The sequence below is a fragment of the Pomacea canaliculata genome, linkage group LG1 (genome assembly GCF_003073045.1).
Source record: "Pomacea canaliculata isolate SZHN2017 linkage group LG1, ASM307304v1, whole genome shotgun sequence".
Lineage (NCBI taxonomy): Eukaryota > Metazoa > Mollusca > Gastropoda > Architaenioglossa > Ampullariidae > Pomacea > Pomacea canaliculata.
Genome location: NC_037590.1, coordinates 38499551 through 38521053, shown reverse-complemented (window position 1 = coordinate 38521053; position 21503 = coordinate 38499551). Strand labels below are relative to the sequence as shown.

At 41.8% G+C, this 21503-nt stretch overlaps 1 protein-coding gene across 2 annotated transcripts; it reads left to right on the top strand.

Annotated features, from left to right (window-relative positions):
- Positions 1-1605: 1605 nt before the first annotated feature.
- Positions 1606-20541, top strand: LOC112572619. Of its 2 annotated transcripts, none has more exons than XM_025252385.1 (2): positions 1606-2104; positions 17690-20541. In XM_025252385.1, the coding sequence occupies exon 2, from the start codon at positions 18074-18076 to the stop codon at positions 19160-19162; it is 1089 nt and encodes a 362-aa protein (XP_025108170.1). In that variant the 5' UTR covers positions 1606-2104; positions 17690-18073; the 3' UTR covers positions 19163-20541. The 2 variants fall into 2 exon arrangements, with proteins under 2 accessions (XP_025108170.1, XP_025108176.1); XM_025252391.1 differs by lacking the exon at positions 1606-2104 and adding an exon at positions 17029-17527.
- Positions 20542-21503: the final 962 nt, after the last annotated feature.

Here is a 21503-nt window from a genome sequence, read left to right as displayed (position 1 = left end):
GTAAAGAGAGGAACATGTTTGTACATATTTTGTCATAGTCAATTAGACCACAGAAAATGATATTTGACCATTATTAGTCTGTTCTGTCCATAGCCAAACTATCGCTCTTTCTATCGCTGCCACAACCACTGTTCCTAATTATTTTGTTTGAATAAACAACAAATATTTATTCTGAAAGGTAATAAAGACGCAAACAATCAATATATTTACTCCTAAAGGTGTTGCAAATTTTAGCGATAATACTCCAAAGAACACATATGCATACACAGATGCATACACAAAGGCACCTGACACGTCTTTGAGAGGATGAAAAAAAAAATGGATGTCGGGATAGGTGGAATAAATAAACAGAGAGACTTCTTGTTAAAATGGAATTAACGAGACAAAAATAGAAAGAAATTATTTAAGCACATATGTTCATGTACATACCGGCTAGTAAATCAGTACATGTAGACGAAGATCCCTAAAGCTGTTAAAATTAAACAGACACGACTAAACTGATGTGGAAACTTTAGTTCACAAACAGGGGAAGATGCCTTCACGAGGAGATGCTTTTAACAACTATAGAATTATTTGACTATAGTTCGAGTTGCTGGTAGGAAAACAGAATTTTGCAGAATGTCTGTGTAGAGTTGGGAAGAAGACAATTAAATTGACAAGAAAATTCTTAAAAGATTTTATTAGTTATATTGTAACACAGGACAGGCCAGCAAACTAATGTGACAATCATGAAGTGCATGTACGTTTAAATGCAGCGAATGATTTATTCCTAAAGCTTATTTATTGCTAACTATAATAAATAGTGAAGTGCTTTACCTGTTTCGAACAATATATTCCAGTAAATACAAAAGTCGGACACTTCTACTACTCCTGTTAACATTTACTGTTTGCGTATTAGTTATTACAGTATGCTCCTTACTCAAGCTTTTTACCTGGATTAAAAGAGAAAGTTCCAGCTTTTAAATGGACGTCTATGTCATAAATATATATTGAAAAATTTGTGAGTTAATATTTATTGTCTTTTAAAACTAAATGGTTAGAAAATTTCCAATTAAGTAGATTTTAACCCTGATTATTTATAATCTTCGAAAAGATATCAATGATAACCTCGCTACCAACGTCCACAAGAGAATAAAAAGTACCTTGATAATTGACTAAAAAAGGAGAGACAGAGCGAAGAAATGTCTGTGTTTATATTATTACAATTGTTTAGATACATTGTGTTCATCATATGAAATAATACTGTGTTCATAAAGTCAAACAAATATAATAAGAAAAGAACACTTTATCATTAGTTTTCTTACAAGAAAACTATTTCAGTCAAGTTTCTGATGACCCTTTGTCGTGTGTCGCATACCTATATAATTATTGTTGTAAGGATGTGTGCAACAATGTTGCATTTCCCCTTCCAGAAAGCGGTCTGTCTTGATCAGCTGCGTACAAGCAGAAAAAAGGCTGTTACCAATGAGAAACACGGACAAACCCTTCTAATTACCAGTTCTTCATAAATCAATCAACTTTACATATATCTGTAGAGGCTTCTCATTTTCAGCCAATCAGCGTCGAGCTCCTCCTGTCGTCTGCAGGTAGGCGGCCTTGTGATTGGTCCGACCACCTGTCCATGGCAGGACTCGCTTTGACCCATTTCGCTGGCGCCGCTGCTGATAACGGACGCAAGCAGACGGAGCAGACACTCGCCAAATGGAGGAGTTCGTCCAGACCCTTTGCTGCACTGCTCGCCGTTGAGACTTCGGGGTGCGTGGGTAGACGACGCACACTCGACAGGACCTCGAGACAAGCTGTCCCAAGTGCGCTTCTGTTGGGACGAGTGGACAGTGTGAGTCGGGGTAAGACGTTGGCGAGTGGTGTCGAGTGCTTTTTTTTTTTTTTTTGGGACCCTGGACGACAGTCGCAGCGGCTGGAGGACATCGCAGGATGTGTGTCAAATGAGTTTTGTAAGCTGTAAACCAGCGGCACGAGAGTCTTAAGCAGGAAGTGGATGGCTGTGTTTGAGTATTTTTTGTTTTGATTTGCAAATATGGACATCGAATGATGATGTAAAGTGGACGGTCTGAGAGCAAGAAGAGGAACTCCATCTTCGCTGGTGAGTCGAAACATCTGATTTTAAAAACAATTTTTTTACTTATGGGAAATTTATGATTAAGAAACTCAAGGCCGTTCCATATGCCAGCTGACCTCCGACGGTGACTGCCTGTTTGTTTGCTTGCTCTCCTGTCCGTCTATTTGCTTGCTCTTCCCACACCCACATCACCCCATCTCCACCCTGGTTGCCTGCCTAAACTGTTTACATATCTCTCGGGAACACCTGGGCGATAACAATATCCATGTTTACGGTCTCTGTTCTTGTCTGGGATCCTTTTCTGCAATCTCAATCGCTCCAACAACAACAATAATTTTAATAACAACGTTTTCTGTAATACTGTTATGCGTTACCTTGCAATGCCTATTGTCACCATAGAAGATATCTGGTACTCTTAAAGCAGCTATGGCAGGGTCGACACTAGCTCCTTCTAGCCATCTGCATCCCTCCTCCCCAATTCGCTAGCAAGCTGATCGACTGAATTCTGATGTTGATGTCCACGAAGGTCCATGTAATACACCCTTGCTTCTCTGGTTAGTTCGGTAACTTAGGCGTTGCTTTTATTTCTGCGCAAAAAAGATATCAGTCAGTCTCGTTGTTTACGGATTCACGAGCAGAACTTTAAATTGTTTCCATAAACTCCAATTTAGAATAATACAAAAACCTAACATAAAAAAGTTGAGCTCCTGTGAAAAATCGTTTAAAGTTTTGTAATAACAATATGATTCAATAAACTGTTATTGTGTAGGGAGGGGGGAGGCAGACTACCTGGCATTTAGGAACCACGACTGAAGGTCTCGGTATACTAAAGATGTCAAAAACTGTCTTACCGTCGTAGGGCAAACCTAGTACATAAATGGAATCGCTACAACAATGGAGATTATTAGAAGTTTGGAAGTCATTGCTATACCAACAAGCAGCTTTAATGCAAAAATTGTCTTAGTGAGATAGTATAATCCGTAAGGAAGTATTTATGCGTGTTTGCATATTGGCCATTCCGACTCACTCCATTGTTTCTACTCCTTACTATTCCTTACTATTCCATTTCTTGACCTCCCTCAAATGAAAAGTAACAGATGGTCTAACAAGCGGGGGCAAGAAGCGCGGTGCTCCGACCTCAGAGTGCACTCGCCCCTTGCAGACCGTGTGATCTGGAGGTCTCGAAGCTTGTCTTCCCTCCGCGTGAGGATCACAGCTAAGAAGAAGTCCACTTCATAAGCGACAATCAGTAGCCTGTGTCAACACTGCTGCAGTGCCGGCGAGAATCGAACCTGTCGTAAATAACCGCTAGCAAAACACCACGGTCAAAAGGCTGCGGTGAGTTTATCAACCAAGTGCCGTCACATAAATCTTGCCGTTGGTGGTTGCGGGCGAGGACGAGTACGCGCAACAGTCGTGTTGCATGTATAAGGGGGCCAGACAGGCAGCCGTCCGGCACAGGTCAGTGTTCAGGTTGGGCGGGTTAAGAGCGGCGTCCGTGGGGTTTTGTTGTTGTTGTTGCTGCTGATTTTTTTGTATGCAATTTTCATTTTTTAAAAACTTTAATCGTAAAGTTTCTTACGATGGTGATGATGATGATGATGATGTGCCTAGTTCAAAACACACACACACACACACGCACGCATGCGCACACACACAAAGTAGTCAATATGTTAAGTATTTTTTAGAAAAGATGCGTTTAAGGTATTTTTTTAAAAACTCCATGTGTCTGCGTGTACCGAGAATTTCAAGTTGTGGGTTCAAATACTGCAAAAGAGAGCTTACTACAGGGAGAACTTGGGAATTCTGAGCAGAAAGACTTTCTGAGATCGGTATGTTAGTGTCGAGTTAGTGAGCAGTTAGTTACTTCAGTCGATCCCGAACATAATGATGCTACTGTCCGATGTGTCCATCTAATCCGGACCTGGGCAAACGCCGGCCCGCGGGCCGGATCCGGCCCGCCTCCTGTCTCTGACCGGCCCGCCCGCTGGCCCGCCCACCAGTATATATATACTATGTATATAGTATTGGGTAACACTGAGTTAACTATATTAGTCCGGCCCTCTAAAACCATCCCAGTTTCTCATGCGGCCCCTTGGGAAAATTAATTGCTCACCCCTGATCTAATCCCACTATCCGAGGCACTTTAAGTAACAAACACACCTGTAGCAAGATGAAACAAGTTTTTATCATAAACGAAATTCACCTGAGTTGTCTCCTGGTTCGACTTTGTCAAGGTTGAACTCAAGCTACATGTGATTTAATGAAGAAATCAAAATTCTCATTAGGTGGGGAAAGCTTGGTGCTTGTTACTAACTACCCATTACTCAGATGGTGATTACAGTACATGTATAACTCGAAATCCCACACCTACCTGACCGCGTGCTACACACTTGCACAAAAATTTGATTATCTAGGGCTGGGTGTATCTTTTCATTCCTACATTACAACGGGAATTTAATGAACGTTTAATACTTTTTTCGCGATTTTGTCAGACAAATTTTGATTTATCGGCATCTGTACGACGAACAGATACTTACCTCGCCTGATCTGCGATTGCTTTATATCTGGTTATGGAGCATTTAAATTATTAATCTCAACATTCGTGGAGCTGGACACGCTGCACGCGTTTTACGCCAAAATAAAAAAAAAAACACCTACAAAAAGAAAACAAGAGGACGTCCGTTATATATATATAATTTGTGTGTCCGCCACAGTTAATGTCTTATTATCCGGACAAATGTCCTGCAGTGTTTGATAGAGATATCATTTTCATATTACTAAAATAAAACGTTTTCCAAACTTGGTCAATTTTCGTCGTTATTCGGTTAAGAAAGACCTTCACTTAACCCTAAGTCTGCAATATGCAATAAAAAATAGAAAATTGATGTAAATGAATATTATATATATAGATAAGGACGACAAAAAACATACAGTAAGCTGTACAAAAAAGTAATAATTTCTTGAGGTAAAAAAGCCTGCGTGCAAGTAGTGAAAACTCTACCAAACCACAGAATGCACAGTCCAGATATAAGAATGCCACGAGACAGGGTTTAGAGACCTATTTAATGAAAAATAAAACACAAATTTTGTGTATCATAGAAAATTGCAGCAAGCAAGAAGAATAATCGAGAAATGTAGTTGTCGAAAAGGATGTAAGAAAATTTCGAAGCGCATGTAATAGAGCGAACTATTAGAGAAAAGTGTAAAGAGAACGTGTAGTCTAGTCGATACACTGAGCTGGTGAAGCAAGGCAGTTGGCTGTTAGGACTTCCGGTTCTTTGTTTACTACAGTTGTTAATGAGAGATGTCAGTAATTGAAGTATTTAGCCTTCTTCAAAATGATGTGTATTGGCAGTATAATAAAGACAAGTTGTTGTATCCTGCTGATTATATATAGACGACACCTCCGGAAGAATATTTTCTTGTAGTTCTCTGTTACTCAATAATCAAAATTTGTTCGCAAATATATTGTCACGGCAGAACTCACTCGGAATTCTCGAATTAATTTTTATTCTCACAGTGGGCCAGGAAGTGAACATTGTGCAAAGGTCATGAAGAATTAATGAATCATTCCCCGCGAGGAATATGACCGACAGTCAGTGCGTTTCATCAAACTTCCGCTTCAAGTTTTACCGAAGTATTGCCTTTTTACTGTATCCAGGAGACTTCCACAAGCAACATTCATTTGGACACATAGTTAAAAGTAATTTAAACTTAATGAGTGTAGACTAGATTTATTACTGTCTCAGCCATTTTCCTCAGAGATTTTTCCTCAAAAGATAATTGTAGCAGGATGACTTCATCCGGTCGGGATATTATTTCGCAAAACGTGCATTGAATTGAAATACTCAGCAAAAGACGTTAGTCGCAGAAGGCAACATTTTAAAATTTTATTTACAGAATATAATACATCAAGAAGGTAACTTAACACCCACCCAGTTTTCGTTTTTATTCGCTACTCGGTTGAATAACACTTTAACTCCGACCGAATAGGCGGCTGGTTAGTTGGTGTCTTCACTCTTTGATTATGAAAACTCTGTTGATTTGGCTTCTTGGTGATTATCATTGTAAGAACGTCAGGTTATATGTTTCTTTATCATGTTTATTCCTTCAGAAGGAAAGTTTCTTCCCGTCTCTCTGTCTTCTTGCCACAAAATCGAGCACTAAACGCTGATCCACTAGCTTACTTGGCCTATTCTCAAAATAACATGTTTCCTATCCATGACATGGGATTTGTTGGATAATCCCCAGGACGACTGCGGACGGAAATTATATATTACAATATTCGCGGTGGTCTGCTGTCAAAATTCCCTGATCGTTGATAAGAATTTATGAAGCGATAACAGTTGCATGATGCAGGAAGACGACTAACTTCATACCGAATGCGATGACAGGGCACGATACAGTTAAAATAATAATAATGTTAAAAAAATCCAGTAATAAGGTGCAGAGGGTCCATTTCATTCTGGTGCATGACTGTCGTGTAAGAGTCGAAATAAGGTTTTTCTCATGAGTAGTAAGATTGTTCGTCTTTAACGACTGAAAAGTTTGGATTTTTTTCCCCCATCAAGTCAACAGAATCGTGTTGATATATTGTGAGCACCACAGAGACAAAGAATAAATATGCAAAGTCAGATTCCCTACATTCTTTGCTGTTTAATCGCTATGAACGACGATGAGCGAGTCCTACGTCCGCAACTTCTCATAGTTATCGGACAAGAAACAGTATTAAAACAGTTGATTAAAATATTAGAAGTATTAAAGAGTATTAAAAGCATAGATAGTATTTTTTCATTTGACAATAAATGTTATTAAAAATAGTATCCCAGTAAAGGGATGTTTTCTCCATTGCTGTTTCTATACATAGTGAAGTTATGAAAAGAATCTTTTAGAAAACCTATTACGATCCATCTGGAAGTACAAAGGAAGTGTTAAAAGTGCGTTTATAGATTTTCTTATAAGAAAAATTTAATTTTATTTTGTACCATAACAATGAGGACATGGAAATATTTTGCGAGACGAAGAAGTCAATGGTGACAGCTCAGTGGTAAAGTAGAATATTCTCAGAGCAAAAAATTATTTTAGGATTCTTTTAGGGTTCGTGTCTGCTTTTTACTGTTGCCTCGTCAATTAAACGACTAGAAGTACCTTGTATTTTACATTGCAGTCCTTTGAAGCTCTGATGAAGAATAATTTATGCTCAGCTATTTTCAAAAAAGCCTTAACATTTAGAATAACACTTGGAAACAATCAGAAAAAAAATCATCGCAATTTCCGTTTTCCTTAATTCTGTACAGTATTGGTTTTTTGCAATAGTGTTCGAGAATAAAAACACTTTTTGTCTTGAGTAAAGCCTGCGGAAATCTTTGACAGCTGACAGGACAGCTAAGTCTCACAACTTTGCTAAATGAAAAAAGTTTAGAATTCCTTCCTCCTCCAAAAAATCTTTATCTGACACCTGTGTACGCTTGCCTATCCATCTGCAATTTGTATCTTTTTTTCACCCACTCTTGTCGCTGGTAAGAGGGAAGATAGTTTAGGTCCTTCGGTTGTTGACAGTGTTCTTAACGTTATTTGATTGTGATTGTAAAGGAAATGAAGCAAAGAATGTTTCCTTTTTGCATAAAAAAGTTCCGTAAACAACCATAAAGCGCAACTAATGAAACTACGCGTTATATACAGAGCAGCCAATCAGAGCATACGTTGCTCAGCCCAGTCAATGCCAGCATGGCGGTAACTGTGAGCCTGCTGGCTGCGCCGTCGTTAATGGCAAAGCTACAGAGGCTACAGATAGACATTTGTAGGCACATCCTTCCTGTCACGAAAGTCTGAGACACGGTTGGCAGCTCGTTTCTCGAGAGTTGGTGCCAAGATGTCACTTAAGTACATTGACGACATCAGGTTTGTCCATAGATACACATTTAATACAAGTCCTCCCATTGGTTGTACCTGTTTCTATGCAACGTGATGTGTGCAAAGAGGTGTTACCCAGATTTGGGGAAATAGTGTCTTGTTGTTAGCTTTAAAAATCTTCTTGGGGAAAAAAAACAAATCACACTCATACAGGCACATGCATGCCCACGCACGTACACACGCATATATATATATACGCGCGCATACATGCTCACACACGGTGGGGCTTTACTGAAATGTAGGTTTTGCTGTACAGTATAATGGATGTCTGGCTGACAATCTAGATAGGTGTAAGGGTGTGAGTGTACAAGAGACTTTGCATATAATTTACATATACTGTCACTGTTGATGTCTGGCTGTCAGTACAGACAGGTGTGAGGGTGTGACACTGAGTGCCACTATCTGTCACTGTTGATTGAGGCTTTTCTGTCCTAAGTACATGTAGTTGTTTTTGCTTGTCTTGTAAACAAGGTAGTATTCTGGCATCGTGGAGTAGGTGTGTGACTGACAGCCGCAGACAGCATCAACCTTTGGCAGGAGCGATGTGTGAGAGAATCTGTCTCACACTTGAAGGCGTTCGTTGATAAGAATGATTTAATGCACGAGCCACCCCCTTACTTCACTGCTTGCTCTGGGTAAGCTGGTGATACTACAGTTGTTTCATTAAAGCATATTCAAGATCAGAAACACTCATACTCTTAGTGGGCAAGACAGCACGCATAAACAATATTACACTACATATTCTCTGTCTCCCACACGCACACAGATTGCACATAAACTGTGATTTGCCAATAATCCTTTGTTCTGTGGTATCGGTCAAATAGTAACAGACACAAGTGCCTGGAAATAATTATATGCTTGCACTTAGCCTTGTGCCTATACAAAATTCGCCTAAAGGCATGTTCAAAACTGAAGACAAAGATAAGAAGACAGAGAAAAAGAGTAAGGTAATCCTAATGCTGAGAGGGAAAAACATTAAAAATACCGTTATTTTCTCTTTTTGCAAAGTTTCTCTCTCTAATCTTTTTGTTAAAAAAAATCTGTCCTGATTTGTATTATTGCCGTCAAGATCGACACATACGAAGCCTAACACTTGACACGAGTATTGGAGAGCTAGGACTGAGATCAGTGTCAAGGAAATGTTAATAAATACTGCATTAATTCCCTCATTGCTGAAGTGGGTGCGTGCCTCTCATGTGAGCAGGTGCTGAAAATCCTCTCTCTGCTTATAACCTATTGTGCTGTTGGCAATGGCGTATTATCTTGAAATCCATTGCCTCTATGGCTTCAATAATAATAATAATAGCTGGCAATTGCATTATCTGGATCTAATGCCTCTGGAATTATCTTAAGCAACAACTATCAATAATCATAATCATAATCATCAACAACAATTATTCATTAATTAATGGTTTTCAAATCATCGCTAAATACAAACGTCTTTCATAGTTATGTTCATTAAGTATCATTCGTTGGTTTGATTGTTATTAGTATATATATATGTGTGTGTGTGGTATGAGCGCCTGATCGCTTGGTTACTCGCCTTAAAAAGACGAAGTTTCTCTTCAGTTCTCGAGGAAATCTGTGTTATGGGCTGGAAATAGCAGACGATGTAATTATAGCTGGAACTGTCCGACAGTCCGAGGGTATGGTGGGTGTGTGGAGGTTCGAGGGGTCACCGATACAGACCTACAGAAAGACCTTAAAGACAAACAATATACTCATTGAAGTTCGTTTATTGCTTGCAGTTTAGACAAATAGATAAATGGTCACGGGTCATCTACGTGGACGGCTTGTTCACATTGAAGCATTGTCAAGCCTCGCTTATCTGATGCAGTCTGCGCATGCGTTAGCTAATTAACATGCGGATTGATTTGTCCACAACAACCTCTTCACCTTCTGTCTCTCTCGTGACCTTCCCTCTCCCTCTCTCACCCCACAGACATCTCTCTACTCTCTTACTCCCACGCCCCAAAGAGTACTTTTATCAATGCCTAAGTGGACGAAATGGTGCCCAGATTCCAGATGGTCTGGGTTTGAAAAGTGAGAGCATGGGAAGACATTTTGTGGGCTGCTACTCGCGAAGAACCCACACGGAGTACCCACTGTAAACAGAAATGAAGAGCCCACTGTAAACATGCGTTGTGGAAGATGTACATACTTTACCAAGTACCCTTGCTTGTAATGTCACTTCAACCCTCATTTGCTTATTGTTGATAACACAAACACCACATAGGGCTGCGCTGAAATGCTTATCACTGGAAAATGCGTCGCATCGAGTCCATAAAATGATAACGATAAAGCGAGGTTTATTCAAATCCCTAAACTACCCCGTGTGGTTTAGCGTGCTCTGTCTAAGCTATCAGCACTCACATTTCCACAAGGACTGAACACAAGCCGACACGAAATTTCAAGAACAGACCGACACTTACGTACAATAAAATATAAATTCTGTAATACAGTTAACTTCATCTATTACACTTTAAGCACCCTTATGTTTCCAAGAGCTTTCAAGAGAAACCGATGCGAATTTTCGAGTACAGGCCAACACTTCCAATTACAATCAACATCCACGTCTGTGGTACAATCCGGTCCATTTATTTGTTTATTATCTACACCACCCCCGCAGTTGCCAGCAAGGCTCGCAGCACACGTAGGACGGGGCGAGCGGTCTTGTGAGGGTGTCAAACGCTTCGAGTGCACAACAATGGCGGATAAGGTCCATTCAAGTGTCACCAGATCGTGGCCCAGATAGGCCCCACAGCCAGGGACTTTTTTTAGGATTATATATGTCACTGTGAGTGAGTTTGGGGATCTGTACAGTTTGGCTACATTTAATTAAGGTAAACAAAATTGTGTGCAGCGTTTCGCGACCAAGCTCGCATTCCTGGACCAAGCTTAGGTCAATGGGTGAATGTTGCATCGTTTTCACTTTAAGTTCTTGTAACTGGATTCAGTTTGACAAAAATATGTAGCTCGTGCAACGTTGCCTATTCAGGGTTTGCAGGTTATTTACTAGAATAAGTAATTTGGGCAACCTTTGCTCAGTTTTCAGCACAAAGTCTCATGTGCACAATGGTATAGAACCAAAGCAGGGCACAAGGCTCAGCAGAAAGGTAGGCTCTCTCCTTCCTAACTGGAAGAATATACACAAAGGTTCGAGCAAGTTTGGCAAAGCTTTGTTATAGTCGCCATGTAAATATTTTGTCAGTCTTGGTCAAGCGTTGGTCCACACTTTTTGAGTCTTTATTAAAGACATTAAATCTGTTTAGTAGCAGCTGGCGAATAACAAATTTATCACTAAACAAAGTAAACCCAACAAAACAAAACAAAACAAAACAAAATATTGTCACAGAATTTCATAGGTTTTGCAAGTTGTCCCCAAAACATGATCGACCTACCAACTATCGTCTTACCAGATCTGACCAGCTTAGCAACAAATATCTATAAAATACTGTTCTAAAGTATAAATTACTTTGTCTTAATAGCTTGTAAGAGCCAAAAAAAAAACTATACATTCATTGTACGCCTCGATTTTAAATGTAAGTAAAGATTTAGCGTCTCTTTTTTTTGGTCAAAGCAGTCTGCTAGGTGCGCCAAACAAATTGTCCAGATTATGTTTCCCCGAAGACATTAATTCGCTTGGCAAAGTTTGTTTAAGGCGTTCAAAAAGAAAGCGTGCACGCTCCCCCTGGTTGTCTGTGAGCAGAAATGCAAGTTGAGAGGAAACTGTAGAGGAGTGCCCCATTTCCCGCTTCAAACGGGCCATGTGATAACTCCTCATTGTAAAAGGATAATGCCATGTTTAGGGCTTTGTGTTGGCAACGTCTGTGGACACCTGTCAACTCTTTCATGGCCAACAAACGTATCAGCGCACATAATGTGGGATTTGGCTGACAAGCAGCAGCCAGCGCTCATGTAGTGCAGAAGTGCAGTGCGAGAGGGAGTGGAGGAGACTGTCGGAAGCAGGTGTCCTGGTCAGAGAAAGTCTAAAAGAGGGACTAGGCAGACGTCAGGTTTTGTGGGTCAACTGCTCGGAGCACTTCGGTGTTGTTCTTTTGGTGCCTTCTTCTTCTTAAAGTCCTCTTCCTCCTCTTCTCCACGTTTAAACGCTTAATATTGTAAAGACTGGCTGTCCTGGGTCCAAAGCTAATCTCAGAGATGTTGTTTTGTGGTACAGAGAGAGAAAGAGGTCAATGGTCAGGGATTCATGGACGGAAAGTATACAAGTAGCTAGAGGTCGTTCGTGCAAAGTGGTAACTAGCATACGGTTATACCAAGCAATGTGAGAAATGAAGATGTGACTAGGTGCAAAGGTCAGAAGGGAAAATCATGCTGGAGTTTTACCCCAAAAAATATACAAATAAAGAGGAAGAGTGCTGAAGAGGGACGGGAAGAGAGTGATTCGTGTCGCAGGCCGAGCCAGCAGCCAAAGCCACATCTATGGCACAGAAAAAGGTCCTCTAAACAAATGCCACAAAAATAGAATGCCTGAGATTAGCTTTGAACCCAGGACAGTCAATCTTTACAATATCAAGCTTTCACAGAGAGAAAGAAAGCAAGCAAACAATCTTATCGTCAATTTGTCTCGTTTGTTTTTTGGAGAGGAGTGGGTACACAGCAGTCTTTTAATGCTAATTATGGAAATGCCGCGGCCGTGCGCATGATTAAAACAGCTGTGCACTTAGAGACCCTCGCCAATCAAGGGCGTATTATGGACAAGCATTCACTCATTCCACTTTGGCGTCTCGTGTGACCCCTCGCCACACGACCTCTGACCTCCTGCTACCCTAGAGTTCCGTGCAACACGCACAGCCAAGGAGCGTGTCACTTTTGACGGAGATAATTTTTTTTAAAGAGCTGCACTATTTTCTCACCTTTTCTTTCCAGCCGCTCACCTGACAGGCTTCGTGAAAGGCGTTAAAAGGTTTTGACTGAGTCATAATCGTTCGGCACTTGTGACTGAAGCGCTTTCTGACGTGCTCACAAGTACTTGATGGAAAATAATGTTTCAAAGCACTTTCAGTTTCATTGCTTTGTCATACCTACATCGAAAATGTCGCTGGGTGATGATGGATGGCCTTCATTATTCGGCTTTCTGTCCGGCACATCTGTCGACAAGGGTATGCAGGGCATTTTGTGACACTCCAAACCATATTGTCATATCGCGACACTCAGCCCGTATTGACGTTTAGTGACACTCCATAGCGTCGTAGCTATATCGCGATAAATGTGTTTGCATTACAGATGTCATGCATGCAGGGTCATGCTAGCGTGCGTGCGTGTTTGTAAGTATTCTTGACTGTACGTTTGTATAAGGGTTTTGCCCACTATTTCTAGAACTGTCCTTCAACAGTGCTTTCGTACTAAATGTGTTCCCATCCTGCCGGTCTACAACCATTTCTCCATTCTTCCTGTTTCGTAAGACACACCTGATAAAGTGTTCCCTCCCTCCACGCACTCTCCTGTAAAGAAGGCAAAGACAACAGTCCTTAGCGCGCCCACGCACAAAAATAAAAATAAACCAATTTGTGGCCGATAATACCGATGCAACTTAATAGCGAGGAGACTCGAAAGGTCAGAATTCAGGTTTGACACAAGTTAGATTAACGCGACGTGCAGCTCCAGGAAGAACGGCGTAACCAAGCAACAGGCGCGTGATGCGGTCCCGGGGCTCGTGCCGCGTGAAACTGCTCCGCGCAAGAATATAAATTGAAGTGCGGAATATAAAGTGCGTTGTGTTCATGTTTACAGTGTTGGTAGGAACTGACTTACAGGGTAAAATCTGTACTGTTAGGGTATTAACTTGGCAGCTATGTTGTACTATACACTGTGCATGTATAAACTGAATTATGAACAGTTCATTAAACAGCTCACCTGCTCCGTGGTATGAACTGTACTGTTGGAGTATAAACTGAGCTGTGAGGGTATACAGAGAAAATATGTATTGTATAGCAGTAGCTATAAACTATATTGTTCTAAATCTAAACTAATTGATGCATTGTTTGGGGTAGAAGGAGAACTGAACGGTGTATATATCAAATGTTAGATGAGATAACTTACATGGTGACAGTAGTCGGATCAATCCAGTTATTATCATCTGGACCACGAACTAATATCCCGTCACGTCCATGATCTTAATCCCTTAAAGTATTTCCCTAGTGGAAAAAAAAATTGCTCGTAGAAATGATTTGTTTGAAGATTTAAAAATAATTTACTTCGTTTTATTGCACAGTGACTTCCACAAAAATTGCTGTTATTATTTGTTCTGTAAAGAGTTGGGTAGATACAGCTGTAAGGGGACAGGTTATGAAGGACGAAGTTTGAAGTAATCTCTACATTTCAGTTTTACTCCGCCCGAAGAACAATTTGCACACATTTTTAGTAAAGTTTTATCAGTAAACAGATATGTGCATGTACTATAATATTGCTTTAATATATGCATGAAATAAAAAAAAAGACTGACTTACGTAGCACTTGATCCGTTTTATAAAAATTATTTAGAAAGGATGCCTTGCGGCTGTTCACCGGTCTGCCAAGGTGTTAAGTTAAGGAAAAGGCCAGCAAAAGAACAAAAACAAAAAACACAAAAACAAAACAGTAACTGGAAAAATGGGTTTCAGTGACAGGTGCATACTTTTTTCAGTCTTTCTGCTAAAACTTTCGGCTCCAAAACAATCTTTTCACTTACTATCGTGTCTAAAACATAGGTCTAGAGCCACCATATTTTGTTGTCTAGGGGAGTCGTCGAAACCACCCCGCGCAGCGACTTTTTTTATTTTTACCTTTTGTCAAGCATTCACACATCATCTTTTAATTTCCTTTTATTGTTTCCAATAAAAAATCTTTTTGTCGGTTAGTTTAACTGGCAACTGCTTTTATCAAAGCTGCCCTAATAGTATTGTACAAGGTCATTCCCTAACTTTCTGTTCAGTTTTTAGGAGTTAGGGGAGTGAGGTGCTAGAGACCACAGTTTTCTCGGGACCATATTTTTATGAAGGTGTTGCCCATCTCTCTACCCCGCCCAACCCTCAAGTCTACGCTTTTATCTTTGACACATTAGGTCTCCTAACATAAATTAGAGACCAGTAGAACTGATCAACAATATTAACAACATAAACCTGAGAAAATATTTCTCATTCACGAGTAACATGCCTTTGAAAATCTCACCTGTCACCTGCATAAAGAGTTCCAGATGTCAAGATATCATTTTCCGCGACTTTAACTCGCTGATTGGGTGACTCCCTCATTACCATTTGGCTGTGGCTTTCAGTAACGTGTTGTGAAACTTTAGGTCAGTGCCCATGTATTTTTCTCAAAAATAATTAAATAAAAATACAGCCCATTTTTGTAACAAAATAATGACCACGATGACAGTCTCAGTTTCACTGTGGTATACCTGGTGATCGCCACGAAAGAGCTTTGGAGGGATACAATACCACATGGACGTCATGTCCCTCCGGAAGGCAACAGCTCATTTATACATGTCACTTCGCTTGCGTGGAAGAGACCCCGGGTGAAGGGTTAGAAGGAACGCTTCCTGAGTATTAACCTTTCATTAACAGCTTTTGTGATAATTTGCCGATGATTTCTAAGCAAATACGTACTTAAAAAGTAAACTGTGGGTTTTGTTCTATGGTTTGAGAGGAAAACACTTGCATCTCTTTCGCTCCGTCCTAAGAGGCATAACCGCTAGTATCTTTCTAGTATCTCGCACTTTACTGATATGCTGATAACACTTTTTTTTTTTTGTGTCCCCATTTCCCTAAAACTGCAGTTGGCTATCATCGCCTCGCTGGGTTCCTTTCTTCTTTAAATAAAACCGTTCTATTGATTCTTGTCCCGCAGCCAGCCCACCCTATTCACGATGCGCCCGCTCCACCCAGTCATGGTTCAGGCCCCACCCTCGCGCGAGCGACGACTTGCGCAATAACGTGCAGGACAGTGCGGCTGGAGAGTCGCAGAAAAAGCGTTCACCTTGACAACGGGGCGGCGGCCCATGCGCTGCTTATTAATTTCCTGGCTGACCGTTTCTCTTCTTCAACTGCGCCCAGGGGCCGTGGGCCAGCACGTGCCACGCTCTCTGACAACAACGGCCACCCGCAACGGAAGACGTTTCCTGTGGAGAAAGGGGAGAAGTTGTGGGGAGGGCAACGTCCTACGCCCTCGCAATAGCTTCCATGGCAGGTAGGCTGCGCCGATAGCAGGGTAAGGGTTCGATGCTATGAAGGTTGACAAGGGCGAGGCTGGGGCGATGGGGGCTCAAACATGACGGTGCCCACGCGGTGTTCCCAAAGAATTATGTGAGAGGGGACATACCTGTATAAATAGAATGACAAGAAAACTCCCCCACTTGTCGTAAACCTGGTGACGAAGCTTGAAGCAGATAAAACCACGGGAATCATTGTCTGCACACCTTCATTCTTGTGAAGTTTATGGGACGAGAGTAGTAACTGAATGTATGCGGAAGACATTTTAAAATCTGGCGACGACGGATTTAGCAGGAAGTCGTGACATTTGCTAGTAGTGGTAGTAGTAGTAACAATAATAATTCATTCTGAAAGGGAGCGAATGATGATTACAAAGTGTCTACATACATTATTCCCGCGCTAATTAAATAAATTAATTGCAGCCAAATGCTATATACACTTGTCGAACCGATAAAAGCACTCAATTGCTCGAGAGAAATGATCCTTCCTAAGAGTCTTTTCAGACATCACATACTGGGAATATTATTCATCCTAGTCCTCATCATCTTTTGTCGTTGTTGCAATTATTATTGCTTACTCATTCTTTTGTGTAATGTTGTACCAGTGCTAGCACCATATCTGGTCAAAAAGTTCCCAAAAGCTCAAGATGACTTAGATATTTTGTTTCTCTCCTGTAGACCGAAGCCAACACAATGTTTTAGTAAAATGCGTATATATATATAAAGTGTGTGTGTGTGGGGGGGGGGATCTGGAAGGTTCACAACAAATGCAGACGTGTTTATGCATTGAAAAGGTTCAATCCCTTGTTCAAACCAGAACAGGGAAATTACACCAGGTAAGCCTTACTCGGGTGGGCGGATCTTGCTAATATCTTGGTGCCCTTTACTCACATCCTCCCTACCCCTACCCCTACCCTACCCCTAAAATCAGCGATCAACTCGTGATGAACACCTGAGAGGAACTCGGGTTAAAGGGTGGGGGAAGGAGAAGTACCCAGGTGTGGAGGAGTTGCGCTGAGTGTCAGCATTAGCAGGCAGGGGGTCGCATAAGGGTGTACCGCCTGCACTGTTTGCAGTGAAAATACCCAAAGTAGAAATCTTCCCGAGATAACAAGGGAACTCAGCCTAATTTTTCAGGCATAAAGCACGAAGTACAAACAAAAGATATCATGTAGGGTTATGCCGCTGGCAGGAGTTGCGCAATCTTGCGAAAGCATACCTTTCACGGCTTAGCGTGTGTATTACTCTACATGCCGAGGGGCTCATTAGTAGCAATATTCCCTGCACTTTGTCATTCCGGATCGTCTATATTTTGACAGATGGTAGAAACATCAAAAGCCTTTGCAAGAACCTTATCAAACGAAATAAGTCTACAGAGAATAAAGAAATGTTTGTACTACAGTACTTGAAATAGCCTTAACAGTTCCAAGCAAAGTTTCGAATTAAGATTTTCTTTTGAGAAATTTGTGACTTTTTAATTTCAGATGGTGGCCAAATGGTGGAGACTGATCGGATGCGCAGGAGTATTAATAAAGGACTGTCCTGAGCTTGATACTACAGCTGTCGAGCGGAGCAGTAATAAAAGGACTGTCCTGTGGACTTCATCAGCGATCCAGTCCTGCCCAGCGCATGTTCTTGCAATTCCTCTGTCCCTATCAAGTTATAACTTGACAATGATACCGCGACACCTGTACACCTGACAAACGAAATCGAAAACCTGAAGTCCAACCGTCGCTGCTTTTGTCATTGGGATCCGTCATCAATATTATCGTCTGTAGCAGCAGCAGCAGCAGCAGCAGCAGCAGCAGAGTATCTTCAGCAGCGACATTACAACTGGCTGGCACCTGTTTCCGGGCGTCACTGACGTCATGGCAGCTGCCGTGCATATGACGAGGACATCTCCTCCCCGACTGCCGGCGATGCACCCAGCGTTAAACCCTCACCCATCCCTGTCGATGAACCACCCACTCCCGCCGATGCCCTCACACGTGGGGGAGAAAAGACATCTTGTGACCCTCGGTTTCGCAAACCAACAGCAGCTTCCCCCGATTTCTCTACCTCCTCCTCCTCCTCTTCCTCAGTCGATGTACGACGAGGACGACTTCGAGGAGGATGTAGACGAAGACGACATCAGCGACCTGGAGGACGAGCTCCATCGCGAGCTGCTAGCTTGCCGTTCGCTGCAACAACAGCAACAGCAGCAACAGCAGCGGGGGCAGGTGGACATGACGCAACAGCTGCTGTCGTTTGCTGACATGGTCAACGCCGACATCCAAAAGTTTTTTGGCAGAAGAAAAGGCGACGAGGATTCGTGCGACATCTACGAGGACAAGTGGATGGTGACGAAGTCTGGACGGGAGCTGTACTACGCCGATCTTCTGCGAATCGCGCAGGGCGACTACGGGGAGTCGAGGTCGTCCAAAGAGGCGGCGCTGCAGTCGTCGAAGGTGGATCGCGAGGCGCCAGAAGACAACAGACATTCCTTCTCGGGCAAAGCGGACGTGTCTGTCGGGCTGGGCCCTCTGAAAGATTTGTTCGAACATGGACTTAAACATTACCTTCATGAGAACAAACACAAACATCCCGAGACACGCTCGGTTCCTTCCACCAGCCGCAAGGCAGAGGCTGAGTCCACGTTCTCCAACTTGATTCCCATGCAGCAACGCCGACTGCCAGACTCTTTCTGGCGGGAACCAGGTGTCGCCACCATCGCAGAATCTCGGTCGGAGCCTCCGACGGCTGGGGGATCGGGCCTGTTGGGGGCGGCGACGCTGCCCGACTTCAGCGACCTGATGGAAAGCTGGCACGGTGACCATCATGCTCATCATTCCAGTCATCACTCTCACCATCTTTCGCACCAGCATCTGCACCAGCAAAACCACCAGCCCAGAACTCCTGCCAGCGAAACCATTTCTAGCCCCGGCTCAACGGAGTCCCTTGTACATCATCATCTGTAAAGGTGGCAAGTAAATCGCCGGGAAAAAGTTAAATTTCTGCCCGTCCGGACAAAACTTTGGTGACATGTCTTCACTCGAAGGACCTTACGAATGTTTGTTGTGGTGACATTCCGATCCGAAGAAATGCATGCAAGTAAAATAAAAGCGGTTCCACGACACCCTCACAGGGTGTTCTTTTTGTAGAAATAATATAGAATATGATTAGTTTTCTGTTTATTCAAAAATCTCTGACATCAGAGTAACAGTTTATCGTACAAAAATGAATTTACTGAATTTACTTCAGTAAATGAATGTGAAATCGCACCTGTGTGTGTACACGATAATCTTCGTCGAAACTCGCCTCAGAACGTTAATGTCAAATAATAAGATCTTTTTTTTTTTTTTCCAGATTCCGTGTCAAAATATGCAAAATGGCGCCGTCCAAGGCCCGTTTTCGATCAGTGTCTGCGCCATCAGGTTTCCTGAAATCGGCCAGTTGCAAGTTGCAAAGGTGACATGAAGCTGTCGCTTAGTAACGCCAGTTTTATGCATCGATCACCAAAGTCGGCAGCTGGGAGGTGAGTGTGATGGAGGAATTAAACGAAGCCCAGCGTTTATGAGAGTGTACAGAAGACAGGAGAGTTTAGAAAAGTTAACTTGCAATGCCCGATTATTTAGAGACACCAATGTTAATCCAAGACCGTGAATTTCGGTGCCAAGGTTTCATGGCAAGAAATAGCTTGGGTGTCACTGCCCAAGCTAGGAAACCACATCTTCAGTAAAGATAAAAGATCTACATCTCGGACCGATATCCACCTCCTGAAAACCATAGCTGTTGCTAATAACTATGGGAAGTGACATTGGAGATTAATTCATGGCTAAGAGACTAAAGTGCGATCAAGCAGCGACGAGAAGCAACTGCAGAGGATACTTAATTTCCACAGACTTGTGTTATTAAAAAATATTTAACAGGGCATGGTGATGGGGGCTTTGTATACTGACTCAAAAAAATTGCGTGGATGTGTGTGTGTGTGTGTGAGAGAGAGAGAGGGTGTATACCTATATAAGAGAGAGAGGGAGAGAATATTGTAACTTGCATTCGTAATATCTAAAACAAAGTGAGTGACTGAGTGAGTATTCAAAAACTGGAAAGTGTTAGTGTCTTCATCGATATATATATATTGTAAGAGAAGCACACTGACTGACTGGCTAAGAAGCTGACGGAGAAGAGGTTTCGTCACATGGTGCTAAACTTCATAAACAGGGTAAAATATATTGTCTCTTCATGACTTGTATACAAAGTTAAGTTTAATATTGTGCAATGCTGTCAGTGCCAGTTGATTGAATTAAAATATGTCATAGCTATGTATGGACTAGTATGAATAAAACAGTTTCTATCAGGTCTCGACCATCATTTAGATGATTGATGTGTGACGATAATGAAGAAAGAAAGTCAGAAAAAAAAACAAGGAGAGCGGCTGATATGATTCGCAAGCCTCATCTAACCGCAGAAGTAGTTTCAGACTGGGTTGTTGCATTTATGCTCTTGTGTGACCAGCAGACATAGCATCAAGCCTTCTTTGCTAAAAAATAAAAGCGTTATACAATATATAGACACATTAAACAAACTTCATTTGCATTAGTGAAAACACAGCAGCGATGAACATGAAGAGGATCTGACACAACAGCATTAGGCTGCTAATACTTACCAAACCCTCATAGTTCCCTGCTTTGCGGATACGCGACGTGGAGTGCTGATACAGAAATAAAGAACCTATGTGCCTGAGCACACTGTTTGGAATTTTCTTCCTGGAACATAAGACCAACGGACATGTCCAGAGCAAGGTCGCCTGATTAGTACAAGAACCTCTTTTGACAACCGCTAAACGCTTGTCCGGTTTTCTTGTGTGACCCGGAACAAAACTCTAAGACGGTTGTTCAGAGCATCCTTTCACGTTGAGGTGGACACAGGAGTAGTTGAGTGAACATAAATGAGTGGGATGACCGCACATGCCAGACTTACTTCCTTGCCACTGAAGAAAGATGTCCGTAGACGATCAGTACAACCTGGTCAGCATAGGTCAACCAGTTCAGGCCAAGAGACTAAACTAGTGAATGAATGTTTAATACAATCATGAGTGTTCGTGCACATGATTTTCGCTATCGTAGAAACATGCGTAAATCACGTTGGAGAAAACTAAATCATGTAAATAAAGTTTGCCAGTGGCACTACTCATATACAAAATAAATTACAGACACAAGTTATACACGCATATGGTCAGGACAGGGTCGCAGTGAAGTCGTAGTTCGGAAAAGATGCGTCAAGTTTAGATTTATTAAAGGACTTTATTAACACGATAAA

What these genes read in the sequence shown, in the direction of transcription:
- LOC112572619 (XM_025252385.1), top strand. Translation starts at nt 18,074, where the DNA reads ATGGCAGCTGCCGTGCATATGACGAGGACATCTCCTCCCCGACTGCCG.